The 21601-nt window shown below is 36.7% G+C and overlaps 1 protein-coding gene across 2 annotated transcripts in view; it reads right to left on the bottom strand.

The window, feature by feature from the left end:
- NUP205 (nucleoporin 205) overlaps positions 1 to 21601 on the bottom strand; it is a 94643-nt gene that overhangs the window by 66179 nt on the left and 6863 nt on the right. The window contains exons 2-7 of one of the 2 annotated variants that reach the window (XM_054493782.2): positions 12854 to 12996; positions 10339 to 10510; positions 7744 to 7888; positions 7038 to 7197; positions 6138 to 6366; positions 5242 to 5406 (exon numbers count right to left, since the gene is read on the bottom strand). In XM_054493782.2, the coding sequence (XP_054349757.1) occupies positions 5242 to 5406; positions 6138 to 6366; positions 7038 to 7197; positions 7744 to 7888; positions 10339 to 10510; positions 12854 to 12996 (1014 nt within the window). Of the gene's footprint in view, positions 1 to 5226; positions 5407 to 6137; positions 6367 to 7037; positions 7198 to 7743; positions 7889 to 10338; positions 10511 to 12853; positions 12997 to 21601 lie in introns of both variants that reach the window. The other variant, XM_063667861.1, reaches the window with a different exon arrangement.

Below are 21601 nucleotides of genomic sequence, written 5' to 3'. Positions count from 1 at the left end.
AAAAATATACTTAAGAAACAAGGCCGGGCGGGGTGGCTCACGTCTGTAATCCCAGCACTTTGGGAGGCTGAGGTGGGCAGATCACCTGAGGTCGGGAGTATAGAGAAACCTCATCTCTACTAAAAATACAAAACATTAGCCTGGTGTGGTAGCGCATGCCTGTAATCCCAGCTACTGGGGAGGCTGAGGCAGGAGAATCGCTTGAACCCAGGAGGCGGAGGTTGCGGTAAGCCAAGATCACGCCATTGCACTCCAGCCTGGGCAACAAGAGCAAAACGCCGTCTCAAAAAAAAAAAAAAAAAAAAGAAAGAAAGCAAAAGTAAAAATTCACTACATACTCACACACAACACCATTATCGTATCTTTATTTTATTTTATTTTTTGAGACAGGGTCTCGCTCTGTCACCCAGGCTGGAGTGCAGTGGAACAATCTCAGCTCACTGCAACCTCTCCCTCCCAGTTCAAGCAATTCTCAGGCCTCAGCCACCCAAGTAGCTGGGATTATACGTGTGCGCCAACACGCCTGGCTAATTTTTGTATTTTTAGTAGAGACAGGGTTTCACCATGTTGGCCAGGCTAGTCTTGAACTACTGACCTCAAGTGATCCTCCCACCTCGGCCTCCCAAAGTGCTGGGATTACAGGCGTGAGCCACTGCACCTGGCCATTATCATATCTTTAAAACGAATTCCTCAGCTGGGTGCAGTGGCTTGATCTAGAGTGACTTAATCTGACTTACATTCAACTTTCTATTAAGAGTATGTCATAGATTATGGTGTATCTTTCCATCAAGAAACATATTGCTGATTACTGCTTTTAAATTTTGAATATAAAATTGCTAGGTAATTGTGTGGCCATCTGGCTTTGAAAAAGACTACTACACAGCTTATTCTGTTTGACTGTCATACAGACCAAATACATAGTCTGTTACCGAAAGTACATTTTCATTGCCTTGAAAAGGGCCAGGAACAGATAAAAGCCAAGATAGTCTCAAACAGAGGAAAACATATGATTTATAGTACTTTATTTTTATTATTTATTTTATTTATTATTTATTTTGAGATGGAGTCTCACTCTGTCGCTGAGACTGGAGTGCAGTGGCATGATCTCAACTCACTGCAACCTCTGCCTCCCAGGTTCAAGAGATTCTCCTGTCTCAGCCTCCCAAGTAGCTGGGACTATAGGCACGCACCACCACGCCTGGCTAATTTTTTGTATTTTTAGTAGAGATGGGGGTCTCACCATGTTGGCCAGGATGGTCTCGATCTCTTGACCTCATGATCCGCCCGCCTCGGCCTCCCAAAGTGTTGGGATTACAGGCATGAGTCGCCATGCCTGGCCTGTTTTCTTAATGTTTTGTTTTGTATTTTGAAATAAAGTCTGCATATCAGCCAGGTGTGGTGGCTCATGCCTGTAATCCCGACACTTAGCCAAGACAGGAGGATTGCTTGAGCCCAGGAGTTCAAGACCAGCCTGGGCAACATAGTGAGACCTCATCTCTACAAAAAAATCAAAGAATTAGCTGTGGTCCCACCTACTTGGGAGGCTGAAGCGGAAGGATCACGTGAGCCCTGGAGGTTGAGGCCACTGAGCCATGGTCACACCACTGCACTCCAGCCTGGGCAACAAGGAAGCCCCTATCTCAAACAAACAAAAACCTGCATATCTACCCATATTATACAAAATCCTTGAGAATTAAAATATTTTCTTAATTCTTTAGTATGACTAGTAATAACAATTACTAAAATTACTAATTATTAAATATTTTTAATAACAATAACAAATTCTTTCAAAACTTTACTTGAATTCAAAAACACTGGAATTAAAAGAGAATCAACTCAAAGATTACGTCTTTTATTTTTTTTTGAAACAGTCTTACTCTGCTGCCCAGGATGGAGTGCAGTGGTACAATCTTGACTCACTGCAACCTCTGCCTCCCAGTTTCAGCGATCCTCCAGCCTCAGCCTCCTGAGAAGGTAGGATTACAAGCATGTGCCACCACACCCAGCTAATTTTTGTATTTTTAGCAGAGTCAAGGTTTCGCCCTGTTGGCCAGGCTGGTCTTGAACTCCTGACATCAAGTGATCTGACTACCTCAGCCTCCCAAAGCACTGACATTACAGGCATGAGCCACTATGCCCAGCCAAAAATTACTTCTTGAAGACCATTTAGGTAATAAGGCATCATTAATGTCTTAATATAAATTGAGTTTCAATACCTAAAAACAGTATGCTAAAATTCTGTAAAGCTTAGTGAAATTACAAAGATGCTTGGTTTTTTTGTTGATTTTTTTTTTTTTTTTTTGGAAACAGAGTTTTACTCTGTCACCCAGGCTAAAGTGCAGTGGCATGATCTCAGCTCACTGCAACCTCCGCCCACTAGGTTCAAGCAATTCTCCTGCCTCAGTCTCCCAAGTAGCTGGGATTACAGGCATGTGCCACTGTGATCGGCTAATTTTTTGTGTTTTTAGTGGAGACGGGCTTTTACCACGTTCGCCAGTCTGGTCTTGAACTCCTGACCTCAAGTGATCCACCTGCCTCAGCCTCCCAAAGTGCTGGGATTACAGGCGTGAGTCACCACACCCGGCCAATGCTTGTTTTTTAAATTTTGTTTGAGATGTGATCTCACTCTGTCACCCGGGCTGGAGTGCAGTGGAGCAATTTCAGCTCACTACAGCCTCTGTCTCCTGAGCCCAAGTGATCCTCCTGCCTCTGCCTCCTGTGTAGCTGGGACTACAGCCAAGTGCATGTCACCACACTGGGCTAATTTTTAATTTTTTGGAGAGATGAGGTATCACTACACTGCCCAGGTTTGTCATGAACTCCTGGGCTCAAGCAATCCTCCCACCTCGGCCTCCCAAAATGCTGGGATTATAGGCATGAGGCACTGCACCTGGCTTCATGACTTTTATAGAATAATATAATAAACACATTTGATAAAAGTTTCAGAAGTCTATGAAGAGAATAGAAACCAATTTTTCAAATTGGAGATCTTAGTTAAAACTTGTCTGGATTACCACTTCTGCAAAATAACATCAGCTAGTCATTTTTTCTAACAATTTTTAAAATGCAAATTAACAGAAAAGTTTTTATAGTTTAAAAATTCTAATTATAATACCCCTAACTATTAAAGCTTATAAAAGGATATGAGCATATAAAATCAAAGAGATTAAGTAGCCAAAGATCTGGGACTTGAAACTAGGGCTGTGATTCCTAATCTATTTTTACTATTATTCTACAGCAAATTATAGCATATTCTATTAAACCTTTCTAAACTAGTGCAGTGGTATGGGCAATTATAGCATAAGATTGTGACTATATTACATAATATTATAATAACTATCTACATATAACTATATTATATAGTTAATATATTAACTATCACACCCGGGCATGGTGGCTTGTGCCTGTAATCCCAGCACTTTGGGAGGCCAAGGCGGGTAGATTGCCTGAGCTCAGGAGTTCGAGACCAGCCTGGGCAACACGGTGAAACCCCGTCTCTACTAAAATACAAAAACTTAGCTGGGCTTGGCGGCATGCGACTATAGTCCTAGCTACTCAGGAGGCTGAGGCAGAATTGCTTGAACCCAGGAGGCAGAGGTTGCAGTGACCTGAGATCATGCCACTGCACTCCAGCCTGGGCAACAGAACGAGACTCCATCTCCAAAATAAAAAAAGAAGATATTAACTATCACATAGCTACTTCAAAGGTTAAAGGGTAACTGTATGTCAGAAAAGTAGTGAAATAAGACTTATAAATGAAGAGGGTATGTACAGGTGAGAAACAGAATTTGTACAGGAATGTAAAAGTCTAATTCACTATCAGCATTTAGATATATAGATGACAGACAGATAGAAATTAAGTGGCCAAAGAAAGACTCCTAACACAAAAAAAGCTTTCTGCAAACACCTTGGGGACAGCATGACACTAGTGAAAACAAAATGTTCTGGAATTACACAGTTGATAAGATACTACAATCTGTTGATACTGTAGGATTAGAAAACTGACATAAATTGTAAACTTGAATAAAGCCTTTCCAGATTTACCATAAAAAGATACAGACAACGACAATTCTTTGGGCTTCGTGTTCCATGTATGGTTCTCATTCTGTTAGAATAAACCCCTACTAATACGACAATTAAATAATGTAAATGTAAATAGCAGAATAATATATGCTACAGTGAGTTAACAGGTTGTTAAAAGTCAGTATTCTGGTCAGGCGCGGTGGCTCACGCCTGTAAACCCAACACTCTGGGAGGCCAAAGCAAGTGGATCACTTGAGCTCAGGAGTTCAAGACCAGCCCAGCCAACATGGTGAAACCCTGTTTCTACTAAAAATACAAAAGATTAGCCGGGTGTGGTGGCATGTGCCTGTAGTCCAGTTACTTAAGAAGCTGAGGCAGGAGAATCACTTGAACCCAGTAGGTGGAGGTTGCAGTGAGCCGGGATCAAGCCACTGCACTCCAGCCTGGGCCACAAAAAAGAAAAGTCAGGATTCCACATCTGTTCTTGACTGATCCAAATATCTCCTTTTTAATACACTGTATGGAAAAATAATTGTTTTTAATTTGACACAATGTGAAAAATTAGTTTGTGAACAAATCAAGAAGGAAAATGTACAAAAATAAAAGGAATAGTACATTTTAATTTTAAAAAACATTTAAGGCCAGACGGGGTGGCTAACGCGTTGTAATCCCAGCACTTTGGGAGGCCGAGGCAGGCGGATCACCTGAGGTTGGGAGTTCAAGACCAGCCTGACCAACATGGAGAAACCCCGTTTCTACTAAAAATACACAATTAGCCAGGTGTGGTGGCACATGCCTGTAATCCTAGCTACTTGGTAGGCTAAGGCAGGAGAATCGCTTGAACCCAGGAGGCAGAGGTTGCAGTGAGCCGAGATTGCGCCATTGCACTCCAGCCTGGGCAACAAGAGCAAAACTCCATCTCAAAAAAAAACATTTAATGTGACACTGTCATTCCAAATTTTAAACTGATACCCTGAAGGTAAAAGAGCATTGTCAGCGGCTCCAAGAATGGGAAATAGTAGTTCATATAATATATTTTTGAGAGACAAGGAGAAAAAAGTCTGTATTTCACTAGTACACTAATGGTTTCATTTAATACAACTCTAGATATCTTTCTATGCTTATGCTTATGTATGTCAAGGATAACACTCCTTCCAAAAATGTCATTAAGTGCTAACATGCTGTTTCTCATAACAAAATTACCTACAATCAATTCACCTGTCACATCAGGTAGCTGGGATATTCCCCTCAATGCCAGCGCCCAGGCAAGTCTAACAGTGGCTTGGAGCCCAGGCAGTTTCCAAAGCTGTGAGTCCTGAAGACGAGAGTGAATTGTTGCAATGTACTGTTTTTCTGTCAACAGTGGAAGTTGATGAATCATATCTGAAAACACAAAAATAGACCACTTTACTGATCACCAGATAAATTCTCACTTCTGATACACAGGAATAATGTCCAAAAGTCAGAAAATCTGAGCATTCTCATAGAAGACTAATGACCAATTAACATTAATTTCTATATACCAAAAGGTACACTGCTGTTGACTGTACACATACTAAAAACAAAAAAAGAAAATGACAATAATCCTAAATTTCAATTTCACTATTTTCAGTTATTTTTATAAGTGTACTACAAATAAACTAGAAAAAAGTTAAAGACACTCATTTTTTCTGCACATAAATTCTAAAATAGAAATTATGCTATCTAAAGATCATAAAAATTTTATTTACTTCACAGAAAACACAGATCAAAGATAACATTACTGAAATGACAGTCACTGTCTCTCAGAATGTTTTAATAAAAAGTTTGAAAATGTAAATGAATGGTAAAGAAACAAGCAATTAAGTAAATTAGGCATGTGCAATCATGAACATGTATAATATATGCTTTAATACTTTCCATTCCAAATCCCTCCAAAAAACAGAAATAATTAACAGGACTGCAGCTGTTTTTTAAATGTGATCTTATATATAAATATTCAAATATGAATGGATTGCAAACACAGGAACACAGCAGTCTATTTTAGTAGCTAAAATATCACCCTTTTTAAATGTTATCCCCACAATTTTAAATCTGATTTTTTTTAATGTAGGAAAATGTACAAAACTCAATACCATCTCGTTCCTCTGTGCTTTGCTCTATAAAACTGATATCAAAACAGTATAGAAGCGCCATAAGAAGAGCCAAATTCACTGCATCCAGTGAGCCATTAGCCTCAACTGTCACTCTTTCCAAATGTCCAATGAGGAGGAGAGTGTCTTCTTTGCCTAAAGGTGACTGGCAAGCCCAGGCAAAAAGGCTTTCTGCAAGAGACTGCCTGCACTCCTTAATGAGATCAGAAACCTAGAAATAAAAACATATGACTATCAGTATAAATAAATTACAGTGAAGCCTGGTCTTATTCCAAAGTACAAACTACCTTTTACAAAGGCTAATAAAAAAACCTATCTAAATCCACGAGTGATCCTAAGATGTCACCTCTGGAATTCTGAACAAACCCTATTGTTTATTCCTTATCCTTAAGTTCCTTAAGAAATTGGGATGACCAATTTCTTGTTCATTTCATAAAAAGAGCTAGAATGGCACATAAATGACTATACAGAAGCTGAAACAACTGCAATTCAATTTTATGGACACAGCTGACTATAAACTTTAATATACATTTTGAGCTGACTACAATTAACAACAATTTATTGTATACTGTACCGTCAAACAGCAGTACAGTGAATTTTGAATGTTCCCAACACAAAGAAATAATAAACATTTGAGGTGATAGATATGCTAATTATGATTATTACATATCATATATATGTATCAAAATACCACACTGTACCCTATACATATGTACAATTTTGTGTCAATGAAAAATAATAAAAGCAAAAAAAAAGAAAAGTGGCAATTAGGCACGGTGTCGGCTACATAATTCATCTTGAAAAAATGAATACTCTAATTGTCATGTTTCTGCCTCTGAGATTTGACAGACAACTCATGAATTGATTTCATTGAACCCTTGCCTCTTTGCGATGTTTTTCACTGCCCAAACCTCTCTCTCGCTGTAGTTTCTCAAACTCATTATTCACATCAATTTGTGACACCAGGGTAAGAACTTTATAAGTCAATCCTTGCTCCATCAGCTCATCTGTAAAGCGTGTTGTCATGGATGCCAGCTCTGGACTGTAATGAAAAATCAATAAACTATGTTAAACAATATTGTTTATGCTTCTTCATAATAGGTATAGCAAACGCTCTTTTTTTGAGATAGGGCCTTGCTCTGTCACCCAGGCTGGAGTGCAGTGGCGTGATCATGGCTCACTGCAGCCTTGATGTCCCAGGCTCAGGTCATTCTCCCACCTCAGCCTCCCAGGTGGCTGGCACTGCAGGTGCATGCCATCATGCCCAGCTAATTTTTCTATTTTTTGTAGAGATGAGATTTCATCATGTTGCCCAGGCTGATCTAAAACTCCTGAGCTCAAGACTGTAATCTGTAATCCCAGCACTTTGTAATCCAAAAATAATTTGGGCCACTGCACCTCGGTCTAAATTATTTTTTATTTATAAACACAATAAAACAGGTTTAAATTGTTATATCTGTCTTGGCAGAATAAGGGAGTATATTACTCAGCTTATGTTACATATTGCTCAGATTGTATGTAATAAGGGAAATATTGTCATACTTCAAGTAATTTCAAATTAACCCCTGAAATCGCAAGAAGTAAAGACCTGAGTTCTAGGGTCCATGTCTTTCCCCGTCTAGACTGTATCAAGGCTTTCAAGGAATTCGCAATGCATCGCTTTCCATCCCAGTACAAAAGAACAGCTACTAATCCTCTGGTAAGGCCAGGAAAATGTGGCTGTTGATGCTCTCCTAAAAAAGGAAGTTGAGAAATAATATTGTTAATAAACACGTATGTGTTTAGGAAGAGACAAAAATCAATATAACAATGTTCAGTTCAAACAATCACAGTAGCTCAGGGCTTAAGGGGCCCTGGGGTCCTCTACTACAAACATCCATCCACTGTCTAACTTCTTGCTCAACATATTCGAGGGCCATCCAACTTATCCCTAAACACCAGCAGGGACATGGAATTCACCATTTTCCAAACTCTCAATTTCTAACTCTCACACTTACCTGTGATTTCTGCATACTGGGTGAGAATCTTTTGGTCTCACTGTTGTCCACTAAATTTAATTTTATTCAATGCCCATTTTACTATCTCATATGGAATCTTTCAAATATTTCTAAGTTTCTTCCCTCAGAATCTTCTCTGAATAAACAACCTTTTTATAATTCAAGTTCAGTCACCATTTTAACTACTCTCCTTTGAATGAGTTCTACCGTTTTTTTTGAGATGGAGTCTCACTCTGTCGTCCAGGCTAGAGTGCAGTGGTGTGATCTGTGATCTCACTGCAACCTCTGCCGCCTAGGTTCAAGCGATTCTCCTGCCTTAGCCTCCTGAGTAGTTAGGATTACAGGCACTTGTCATAGCGCCTGGCTAATTTTTGTATTTTTAGTAGCGATGGCGTTTCACCATGTTGACCACGCTGGTCTTGAACTCCTGACCTCGTGATCCACCTGCCTTGGCTTCCCAAAGTGGTGAGATTACAGGCGTGAGCCACCACGCCTGGCTAAGTTTCACTTTTTTTTAGAGTACTTTGCCTATAGTTTCAGCTTCATTTCCTATAGCTTTCTTTTCCCCTTAGTGCAATTACTCCTCCACTCTACTCCTTTCTGTTCCCCAAATTCATCACCTTGCTTCACCCTCTTGCACAGGCAATTTCTTCTGCCTGGATGCCCTTCATCCTCCCAAATAACCACCTATTCCAGCTGACGTGTGCTTACTCATTTTGCAACATCTACCTTAAACTTCATGATGTTGTTAAGAGTTCTCTGTACAATCAAGGTCCATCTAATACCATCTCTAAATCTCTCTGGACCATCTCTAAATCTTGCACAAAACTGCATTAATTGTACTTAATTGTGTCAAAATATTTGTTTCCACATCATTCTCAATTATTAGAGATGAGCTTATTTACACTAGTTGAGATTTTATTCATCTTTATGTCACTGGAGTGATATAATTAACACCATGCCTGGCACATGGTAGGTATAGAAGAAATGTTTGTTAAATGAAAGTTCCGAGTTAAACTCAAAACTCAAGCATGTCTAGTGAACATCCCCCTCATTCTCAATATCATACTTCTTTTAATGCAGTCTTAGGTCAAAAAGGATTTTGGCAGCCATATATTATCTTTAGACATATTAAACTTTTGTTCAACTGACATGCCCATATTTTCTTCAAATGGCTCCTCCATTACAATTAAAACAAACTGCTTATAGTATAGAAATTTTTCTCTCTTTTCTCTACACAGCAGCCAGAGAAATAATTTCAGAGTTAGAATGAATTATGTAATGTCTCTGCTTAAAGCCCTCATCAACAACTTTCCATTGCAATTAGAATAAAATCCAAATACCTTTCATATCATGCAAAATCAAACATGCTCTGATTCCTGCTGTATCTGCATCTTCCTTTGCTCTCCCTCTCATTTATGATGCTCTAGCCACAATGGTCTTTTTATCCTTAAACACGCCTTTATTCCCACCTCAAGCACTGGCTGCTTGCTCTCCCCAGAAAAGCCTTATCCAATAGGTCTGGGTGGCTGGCGCCTTCTCATCATTTGGGTCTCAAGGCAAATGACCCCCATCTTAGAGAGGCCTTCTCTACGGACCCTACTTAGAGTTGCCCTAGCCAGCCTCCACCTCTCTATATCCCACTGCTTTATTTTATTTTCTTCCTAGTACTCTGTATTATTGAAATCATCTTATTTTTTACCCATTCATGCATTATCTGAATTACTCTCTCAAAAAGAAATTCCAAAAAAGTGGTGACCTTACTTGCCTACTCACTAAGTGCTTTGTGCTATAAAATTTCTGAGATGTCTTTAACAATTCTGATCACTAAACTGAAGCCTTCCTTTCAATCAAAGGTTAAAAAAGGATAGCCGGGCATGGTGGTACATGCCTTGTAATCCCAACTACTCGGGAGGCTGAGCCATGAGAATCACTTGAACCTGGGAAGTGGAGGTTGCAGTGAGCCGATATCATGCCACTGCACTCCAGCCTGGGCAACAGAGGGAGACTCTGTCTCAAAAAAAAAAAAACAACAAAGATTAAAAAAGGAAATATTTTGAATATGGTTTTACCAAACTGCATCCTTAGAAACTATGATAGAATCTAAACAATAAACTATTTTAAACTATGAGTGATTTTATAATTTTGCATTATTTTACCACTGTTTCAGTTAAATGTCAACCTACCAGCAAGAAGAAGCTCAACAGCTGCCAATTCTCCAATATCAAAAAGGTCACTGAGAATAAAGGCTTCTTTAACGAGCTGTTCAGGAAGAAGTCGAGTTCCCTGTTGACCCTGAATGGCAACTCCCTCTGTACTGGCTTTCTGAACCTTCTCATGCTGTTGAACATTTTTTGGCTACAATGATAAAATAGTAATTGTTATGAAAATAGCACACTGGAGACAAGGTCCCAAAGTGTTACCTACAGAAGCTTATTCATGATAATTTAGCCTGGTAACATGACAAACAGAAGTATTTCTTATCAGGTAATTTAGAACAGACTTTTATGAGGTAATATTTTGCATAACCTTAAACTTTTTATTCCAATACTACCTTCTCAATAACTGTGACTGCTAAACTCTGATCTGAAAAATTTGGAGAAAATATACAAAATAGCATACTATTTTTCAAGTTTCTACAGAACTTTTCAATTACATAATAAATAAAAATAATAAGGTCTTCAAATGGTACATAACAAATGGATATATGAACTGTTTAATTACTTAGCAGAGCAAGTAACAGTTTATTAATGTTATATAAAATGTGGTCTTATTTCCTAAAAGATAGATCATAAAATCTAAAGTTTCAGAACTTAAAGGTTACACATTGGTCATTGAATCTAGCTCCTTTATTGCAGACAGAAAAACCAACATCCAGCTAAGTCAGGTAACTTGTCTACGGTCATAAAACTCTCTAGTGGTAAAGCCAAGACTGGAAATCAGCTCAACTGGTTCCCAGGCTGGGGCTCTTTCTACTAAAGAAAGCAAAAAAAAAGCTAAAAAGCAAAAAGCCATTTCTTGAAACACAATCCCATAAATAGTTCTTAGATGGCTTCCTTGCTGTATATAAAAGAAAAGTGCCAGACTGGGCGTGGTGGGTCATGCCTGTAATCCTAGCACTTTGAGAAGCTGAAACAGGCAGATCACTTGAGGCCAACAGTTCAAGACCAGCCTGGCAAACATGGTGAAACCACGTCTCTAATACAAAAAAATTAGCTGGACGTGGTGGCAGGCGCCTGTAATCCAGCTACTCGGGAGGCTGAGGCAGGAGGATTGCTTGAACATGGGAGGGAGGTTGCAGTGAGCCAAGATCGCACCACTGCACTCCAGACTGGGCGACAGAGTGAGACTCTGACACACAAACACACACATGCAAAGGAAAAGTGCCAAACAACAAGAAAAGCATTTTCCAAGTTTGAATCCCCTCCACTAAAGTACCCTATTGCTATTGCAAAGAATTTCAAGATGCAAAAATTAAAGATATACAAGAATTAATTCGTTCCATTAACACAACTTACATAATATTATAAACTACTATAAAATAATACTTAAAATTTTAATGTATATCTGGAAATAAACAAAATAATCAATCTTACCAAGCTTAGATGTATTACTAACTAGAGGTCAGAAATTCTAAGGCAGTTAGTATTTCTGGAATGTACTAAATTTCTTAAATAGTCTTCAAATATTATTAAGTTTATCTCCTAGCTAGAGATAAACATAATATTAACGTCTATGGAGAATAACATTGCTCCTAAGAAAAAGTCCATTAAAATCACAGCAGAGCACAGTGGCTCACGTCTGTAATCCCAACACTTTTTGAGACCAAGGCAGGAAGATCACTTGAGGCCAGGAATTCAAGACCAGCCTGGGCAACATAGCAAGACCCTATCTCTAAAAAAAATTAGCTGGGCATGGTGGCACACACCTGTAGTCCCAGCTACTTAGGAGTGAGGAGCCAGGAAGAACGCTTGAACCCAGGAGTTTGAGGCTGTAGTGAGCTATAATCAGGCCACTGCACTCCAGTCTGGAGGACAGAGCAACACCCTGTCTTTAAAAAATGTCTAGAAAAGAAAATCATTGAATCACTGGAGTGAGACAGGTAACATGTTTTCGTTACGTACATTAAGAGTTTACTTGCAAAGACCTACTATTGATAGCACAACAGAGTGATGATAGCCAATAATAATTGTACATTTTAAAATAACTAAGAGTATAAACGGATTGTTTGGAAAACAAAGGATAAATGCTTGAGGGGCTGAATGATTCCCCATTCTCCATGATGTGATTATTTCACATTGCATGCCTGTATCAAAACATCTCACATACCTCATGAATATATACATCCTTTATGTACTCACAAAAATTAAAAATTAAAAAAAGTTTTTAAAATAGTTTTTGCAGCTGGCATGGTGACTCACGTCTGCAATCCCAGCACTTTGGGAAGCTGAGGCAGGAGGATCACTGAGGCCAGAAGTCCAAGACAAGCCTGGGCAACAAAGTTAGACCCTGTCTTTTTTTTTTTTTTTTTTTTTTAAGCGTTTAAGGGTACATGTCATCAGGACCTCACAAGACTGTGTCACAGTAAATAAATTTCTGAAAAAAATTTGAAAATTAAGAAAAAAAAAAGAAAAAAGTCTACATGCTTCCTCAATCTTAAAAAAAAAAATCCGAAAAAAACTGAAAAAGTAAATTTCTTACCGGATTTTTGAACAATGAGATGAAGTCAGGTTTGTGTTTCTTCAAAATCTTATCAAGAAGGTGAACAGCTTCAGGTTGTCTTCTCCAAAGAGCATTTCCCACTTTATGCCAAATGTCTTTGTAAGGACCCCATAGACTAGCAGCTTAAAGAAAAAATAAATGAAACCACCGTCAAAGAAAACATACACCTGAAAAATAATGTGAGGTTACCATCTACACATTTTAGTTACACTCACAGCTACTTTTTAATCTAGGAAGTTATCTTAATTAATATAATTATCAATTATATTATAAATAACTATATTATAATTAGTATGTTACATTAACTATATTATATATTATTATAATTTTATATTTTATATATTTTATATTTCATAATTTTAATTTTATATTTTGTAACTTTATATTTTATATATAATTATAAAATATAATTATATTTAATATCATTATAATATATAATCTAATATAATATATATTCTATAATATATAATATAATATAATATAATATATATAATATAATATAATATATAATATCATATATAATATATATTACATAATATATAATATAATATATATAATATAATATATAATATATATAATATATAATATATATCATATAACATAATTATATAATATATAATATATATAATATAAATAATATATAATATAATGTATACTATATATAATCTATATTATATAATATACATTATATATCATATAATATAATGTATATTATATGATATATAATTATTATTATAATTATATATAATATATAATTACTATAATTATATATTTTATATATAATTCTTATCATTATATATAAAATATATATAATTATTATTATCATTATATATTATCATTATATATAATATACATAATGATTGTTATCATTATATATAATATACATAATGATTGTTATCATTATATATTATATACATAATGATTGTTATTATATATTATATACATAATGATTGTTATCATTATATATTATATACATAATGATTGTTATCATTATATATTATATATATAATGATTGTTATCATTATATATATTATATATAATGATTGTTATCATTATATATTATATATATGATTGTTATCATTATATATAATATACAATATGTATATTATATTATATATCATATAATTATATTGATATACTATTAATATATATTAATATTGATATACTATTAATATATATTAATATTGATATACTATTAATATATATTAATATTGATATACTATTAATATATATTAATATTGATATACTATTAATATATATTAATATTGATATACTATTAATATATATTAATATTGATATATTATTAATATATATTAATATTGATATACTATTAATATATATTAATATTGATATACTATTAATATATATTAATATTGATATACTATTATATATTGATATTGATATGATATTAATATATATTGATATTGATATGATATTAATGTATATTGATATTGATATGATATTAATGTATATTAATATTGATATGATATTAATGTATATTAATATTGATATGATATTAATGTATTATAATATTGATATATGATATTAATGTATTATAATATTGATATATGATATTAATATATTATAATATTAATATTATAATATATGATATATGATATTGATATACTATAATATTAATATTATAGTATATAATATATGATATTATACATGATAATATATTATAATATATTGTATATTATATATAATATATAATTATATATTATATAATATATAACATAATATATAACATATAATTATATATTATATATAACATATAATTATATATTATATAACATATAACATATAACATATAATTATATATTATATAACATATAACATAATATATAACATATAATTATATATTATATAACATATAACATAATATATAACATATAATTATATATTATATAACATATAACATATTATATAACATATTATATAACATATAATTATATATTATATATATTATATAATTATATTATTATATATTATATAATTATATATTATATATAATATATAATTATATATTATATTATTATATAATTATATATTATATATTATATAATTATATATTATATATATTATATAATTATATATTATATATTATATAATTATATATTATATAATATATAATTATATAATTATATATTATATATTATATAATTATATATTATATAATTATATATTATATATTATATATATTATATAATTATATATTATATATTATATATATTATATATTATAATATTTATAAATATATAATTGTAAATAAAATTATATATTTATATATAAATTTATATGATTTTATAAATATATTTATATATTTATGATTTTATAAATATATATATAATTTTAAATTCTATATATTATAATTTATCTATAAATATATAATATAATAAATGATTGATAATAATTATATAAATATCAGTGTCATAACTGATTAAGAGACACTCATATAAAAGCATAGTTTATTAAAATTCTCAAGCAATGATATAAACACATCACTTTATCTGACTTACTATAAAATAAATCCTGACTTTAGGTAGGCACAATGGCTCACCCCTGTAATCCCAGCACTCTGGGAGGCCGAGGTGGACAGATTACCTGAGGTCAGGAGTTTGAGACCAACCTGGCCAACATGGTGAAATCCCGTCTCTACTAAAAATACAAAAATTAGCCGGGTGTGGTGGTGCGCGCATGTAGTCCCAGCTACTTGGGAGGCTGGCACAGGAGAAATCACTCGAACCTGGGAGGCGGAGGTTGCAGTGAGTCAGGATCGTGCCACTGCACTCTAGCCTGGGCGAGAAGATCAAAACCCCATCTCGAAAAAAATTTAAAAATTAAATAAATAAATAAAATAAATCCTGACTTTAAATTGGAATATCAGCTGGACCTAGTTTTACCACTTCATTAGCTATGTGTACTGGAACAAGGGAAATAACCTCTTTAAACTTCAGTTTCCATATATATATGCCTCAGCCTCCTGAGTAGCTGGGACTACAGGTGCATGCCACCACGCCTGGCTGATTTGTTTTGCATTTTAGTAGAAACAGGGTTTCACCGTGTTGCCCAGGCTGGTCTCGAACTCCTGAGCTGAGGCAATCTGCCCACCTTGGCCTCCCAAAGTGCTAGGCTTACAGGCATGAGCCACCGTGCCTGGGCTTCAGGTCCTTATTTCAATCTTCTTTTTTTTTTTGGTTGACTCTTCTCGTGATTAGATCATCCTATTTACTGATAATGTTGCTGACAGAGTATATATATATATAAAACATAAACACCATCTGCTTCAAAGAGCTGTAAGTTTTCAAATGAGATAAACTAAGGAAAACACACAGTCCAGTGCCTTTCATATCATAGGCACTCAATAAAGGTAAGTGCCTTTCCTTCCTTTCCTTCTTGTCATCTAGATGAAAAGCAGCAGTAGGGAAATAACTCAGATTTTATAAAACTTAGAAGCTGAAAACGTACTTTGGCCTGAGACACTGGCTATTATAAAACAGCATAGAAATACAGAATACTTTTATAAACTCATATAAAAAGGATCACATTTTAATTGATAAACGTGATAACAGTAAGTAATAATGACTGAACTTGTGCTGTGTGCTACTAAGCACGGCCCTAAGCTCTTTACATGAATGATTATGTCTTATAACACCCTATGAGGTCAACGCTATGGCTTCCTCCATTTTATAAATATGGAAACTGAGGCAGAGAGGTCAAAATATTCACCACCTGAGGTCACACTAGATAATGTCAGAACTTAAGCCCAAGCAGTCTGGGCATCAGAGTGTGCCCTAACCAGTAAATTGTACTTTCACCATAATTTACTGGAAAGTAAATGACACATTTATACTATAATACATAATACTTAAAAAGTGAAAGTGTTTGGGAAGAATTTAGGTATTTCAAAAATAGTACTAAGGCCGGGCACAGTGGCTCACACCTGTAATCCCAGCACTTTGGGAGGCCAAGGCGGGTGGATCACCTGAGGTCAGGAGTTCGAGACCAGCCTGGCCTACATGGTGAAACCCCATCTCTACTAAAATATACAAAAAATTGGCCAGGCGTGGTGGCACGTGCCTGTAATCCCAGCTACTCAGGAGGCTAAGGCAGGAGAATTGCTTGAACCCAGGAGGCGGAGGATGCAGTGAGCCGAGATCATGCCATTGCACTCCAGCCTGGCAACAGAGCGAGACTCCATCTCAAAAAATACAAAATAAAAAATTTAAGCTCCATAAATGAACAGTAAAGTATCAAAGAAGATAAGACAAACAATCTTTGTCTTATAGCTCACAAGTTGGGGAGATAAAATGTACATAAGTGAAATATTCCGGTAAAGGAATATGATTGTTGGCACAAACAATAAAATAATTTCAAAAGATCAAACTGATGGTCAGAGTTGGCTAAGAAATGGCTGCACTTGTGCAGCATTTGAAGGATGAGGAAAATCTGGGCAACAAACATCAGCCAAGAACAAGTGTGAGCAAATCAGAGACAGGTGTGAAAGTATGAAAGCGAATTCAGAGCAGTAGCAAGATTAAAGAGGTAGGAGTAGTGCTTTCAAACTTTGACTATAATCCATAGTAAGAAATATTTCACGTTTCAACCCAGTACACATGTATACACAAAACTGGAACAGAAGTATTATATAAAATACTAAAATTCAGGCTGGCTCTCACCTATAATCCCAGCACTTTGGAAGGCCAAGGCCAGCAGATCACTTGAGGCTAGGAGTTCGAGACCAGCCTGGCCAACATGGTAAAAACCCGTCTCTACTAAAAATACAAAAATATTAGCCAGGAGTGCTGGCGCACACCTGTAATCCCAGGTACTCGGGAGGCCAGGCACCAGAATCGCTTGAACCTGGGAGGTGGAGGTTGCAGTGAGCCAAGATCACGCCACTGCACTCCATCCTGGGCAACAGAGCAAGACTGTCTCAGCAACAACAACAATAAAAAACTAAAATTAATTCATTTATTATATTCAATGCCCTATGATATTTTGTGTTCTGTCCCATTTTTGGTGAGGGACCCACTAAATTGATTTTATCTTTATTGTTTTTAAGATGCAGTCTCACTCACTCTATCACCCAGGCTGAAGTGCAGTGGCACAATCTCCGCTCACTGCAACTTTCACCTCCTGGGTTCAAGTGATTCTCCTGCCTCAGCTTCCTGAGTAGCTGTGATTACAGGCGTGCCACCACGCCCGTCTAATTTTTGTATTTTTATTAGAGATGGGGCTTCACCATTTGGCCAGGCTGGTCTCGAACTCCTGGCCTCAAGCAATCTGCCCACCTCGGCCTCCCAAAGTGCTGGGATTACTGGCATGAGCCACGGCGCCCGGCCCCTGCTAAACTGATTTTAGACTCACCATTTAAAAAATATGACCCTAAAGCCAAAGGTTTCTGTTTGGAAATAAGCAGATAAGGTACTCATATGTGTTTAGACTCTGAAGGAAAAACTGGTCAAAACCAATCAATTACTCAACAGATGAAACTTAGAACTAACTATAGCCTAAACATTAAAGACTGTAAACAGGTTAAAATGCTGAGAAAACCCAAATCCAAATAAAGTTACCAGGATATAAGAATAACATGAAAGATAACTGTAATGTAATTAAATACATTATAACCCAAGGAACAATGTCAGATGACGCAATGTAATTTAAAAACATTTTTATTTTTTTGAGACAGGGTCTCACTTTGTCACCCAGGCTGGGGTACAGTGGCGCCATCTCAGCTCACTGTAGCCTCAACTTCCTGGGGTCAAGAGATCCTCCCCCCTCAGCCTCCTGAATAGCTGAGACTACAGGTATGCAACCACACCCACCTAATTTTTGTTCGTTTGCTTTTTTTTTTTTTGGTAGAGACAGGGCTTCACCATGTTGTCCAGGCTTGTCTCAGACTCCTGGACTCAAGCAATCTACCCTGCCCACTTTGGCCTTCCCAAGTGCTGGGATGAAAGGCATGAGCCACTGCACCCAGCTTGAAAAAAAAATGTTTTAAAGGGGAGATGTGCAGGGACAGGACGGACTAAACCAGTGGAGCTGGATTATTTATTCATACTTTCATTCACTATCAAATATTTACTGAGGGACTATATATATATATATAGACTGAGCAAGACAGACAGAATCCCAACCCTCATGGAACTTATAAATTGATAAGACTGACAGACATTAAACAAAGAATTCCAGGCTGGGTGCAGTGGCTCACGCCTATAATCTCAGCACTTTGGGAAGCCGAGGTGGGCTGATCACGAGGTCAGGAGTTCGAGACCAGCCACCTGGCCAATATGGTGAAACCCCGTCTCTACTAAATATACAAAAATTAGCCAGGCATGGTGGTGCGCACCTGTAGTCCCAGCTACTCGGGAGGCTGAGGCAGAAGAATCAATCACTTGAACCCGGGAGGCAGAGGTTGCAGTGAGCCGAGATTGTGCCACTGCACTTCAGCCTGGGCAACAGAGCAAGACTCTGTCTCAAAAAACAAAACAAAACAAAAAAACAAATAATTCCAAAGATATCAGTATAATAAAAGATATGATGAAGTACAGAGTACTATGAGAGTACATGAAAGAAAGAGCCTAAACTAATCTGAAGATTAGGGAAGGATGCGAAGCGTCAGGTCTTTGATGTGGGGATGTGAGGAATCTACATGTCTAGATCTTCCTTACCTAGACAGATCATCCAATTCCCTGCTTTGCTTCTCCTGCTTTGGTCCCACACTTTCCAATCTTCTGATTAAAAATATAGCCCGACATATAAATTTCTATCATGAAGGATGTGTTGACAGGGCAACATGACTACCTATGCAGACATACTTCCAATTAAAGAGCAATAACTGGTAGACAGGGGTGGTGGCTCATCCCTGTAACCCCAGCACTTCGGGAGGCCAAGGCTAGGAGTTCAAGACCAGTCTGGCCAACATGGTGAAACTCCGTCTCTACTAGAAATACAAAAATTAGCCAGGCGCAATGATGCACACCTGTAAATCCAACTACAAGGAAGGCTTAGGCACAAGAATCGCTTGAATCTGGGAGGCAGAGGTTGCAGTGAGCTGAGGTCACACCACTGCAATCCAGCCTGGGCAACACAGCAAGGCTCTGTCTCAAAAAACAAATAAACAAATAAAATAAAGAAGAGCAATAACTGGCATACTGGTTTATGTATCTGTCTTTTCTGAATTTGATTAGAGAATAATCAATGAATGGGACCTAATCAACTCTGGATACACTGAAAAAAATCGGATTTCTCTGCCTGCCAAAATGAGGACCTAGATCCTGGTAACTAACTGACTTCCCTCAGGATCATTTTCTTGGCCCTCTCTCTAACTGCAAAGGATAGAGTAGGTTTCAGCCTTGGATTCCAGGGCCATGATGGAATTTTTCCTATTAGTAAATGGCAAAGTTTCCAGTAGTAGATGACAAAATGAAACTGGCATTGTAGGACAGTGGTGTTCTAGTGTGGTTGATGGACTAGAACAGGCAGTGTCAGGAAACAAGGATAATAGGTAAGTAAGCCACTTATAAGAAAATGGAACCCGGAGGCCAAGGCGGGCAGATCACCTTAGGTCAGGAGTTCGAGACCAGCCTGATCAACAGAGAAACCCCATCTCTACTAAAAATACAAAATTAGCCAGGCATGGTGGCAGGTGCCTGTAATCCCAGCTACTCGGGAGGCTGAGGCAAGAGAATGGCTTGAACTCTGGAAGTGGCGGTTGCAGTGAGCCAAGATCGCACCATTGCATTCCAGCCTGGGCAACAATAGCGAAACTCCATCTCAAAAAAAAAAAAAAATAAGAAAATGGAACCTAAACTAGGATGAGGGCAGTACAGGAGGAAGAAAAGGTCTGTTAGTAACAGAAAGGACTCAGGATTGGTCATCAAATGGCACAGGGTATAAAGGGAAGGTATTAATGATGACTCCTATGCAAATCTGAAATATACCTTACCACAGACATTTCAGAAATCTGATAAAGTGCTGACAAAAGTTAATTTTCTCTCCCTCAAGTATTAATTAATATACAGTAGGACCTCTGAAAAACCAATAAATTTCCTTGTACTATACATATTTAGTGTAACAAGCTCAGTGAATGGTAGAGAAAAATCCAATTTTTCCCCCAATAATGGCAGGCATCCAATTAAAGGTCAAAACTCTACAATAGGCCGGCTGCAGTGGCTCACACCTGTAATCCCAGTACTTTGGGAGGCCAAGGCAGGCAGATCACTTGAGGTCAGGAGTTCGAGACCAGCCTGGCCAAAATGTTGAAACCCTGTCTCTACAAAAAATTTTAAAAAATTAGCCAGGCATGGTGGTGTGTGCCTGTAATCCCAGCTACTCAGGAGGCTGAGGTGGGAGAATCGCTTGAACCCGGAGGCAGAGGTTGCAGTGAGCCGAGAGCGCACCACTGCACTCCAGTCTGGAAGACAGAGTGAGACTCCATCTCAAAAAACAAACAAAAAACTCAACAATAAAAAACAGGTACACTGGCCTACTTAGTTCATCATTAATATCAACATAGCACCAAAGGGCCAGGCAAGGTGGCTCACACCTGTAATCCTAGCACTTTGAGAGGCCGAGGTAGGCCTCCCAAGCAAGGTTCAAGGAGCTTAAGTGCAGGAGTTCAAGACCAGCCTGGGTCACATGGCAAAACCCTGTCTCTACTTAAAAAAAAAAACAGGCCGGGCGTGGTGGCTCACGCCTGTAATCCCAGCACTTTGGGAGGCC

The sequence above is a fragment of the Pongo pygmaeus genome, chromosome 6 (assembly GCF_028885625.2).
Source record: "Pongo pygmaeus isolate AG05252 chromosome 6, NHGRI_mPonPyg2-v2.0_pri, whole genome shotgun sequence".
Classification (NCBI taxonomy): domain Eukaryota; kingdom Metazoa; phylum Chordata; class Mammalia; order Primates; family Hominidae; genus Pongo; species Pongo pygmaeus.
The sequence above is the reverse complement of the archived record's forward strand: the minus strand, read 5'-3'. Positions and strand labels throughout refer to the sequence as shown.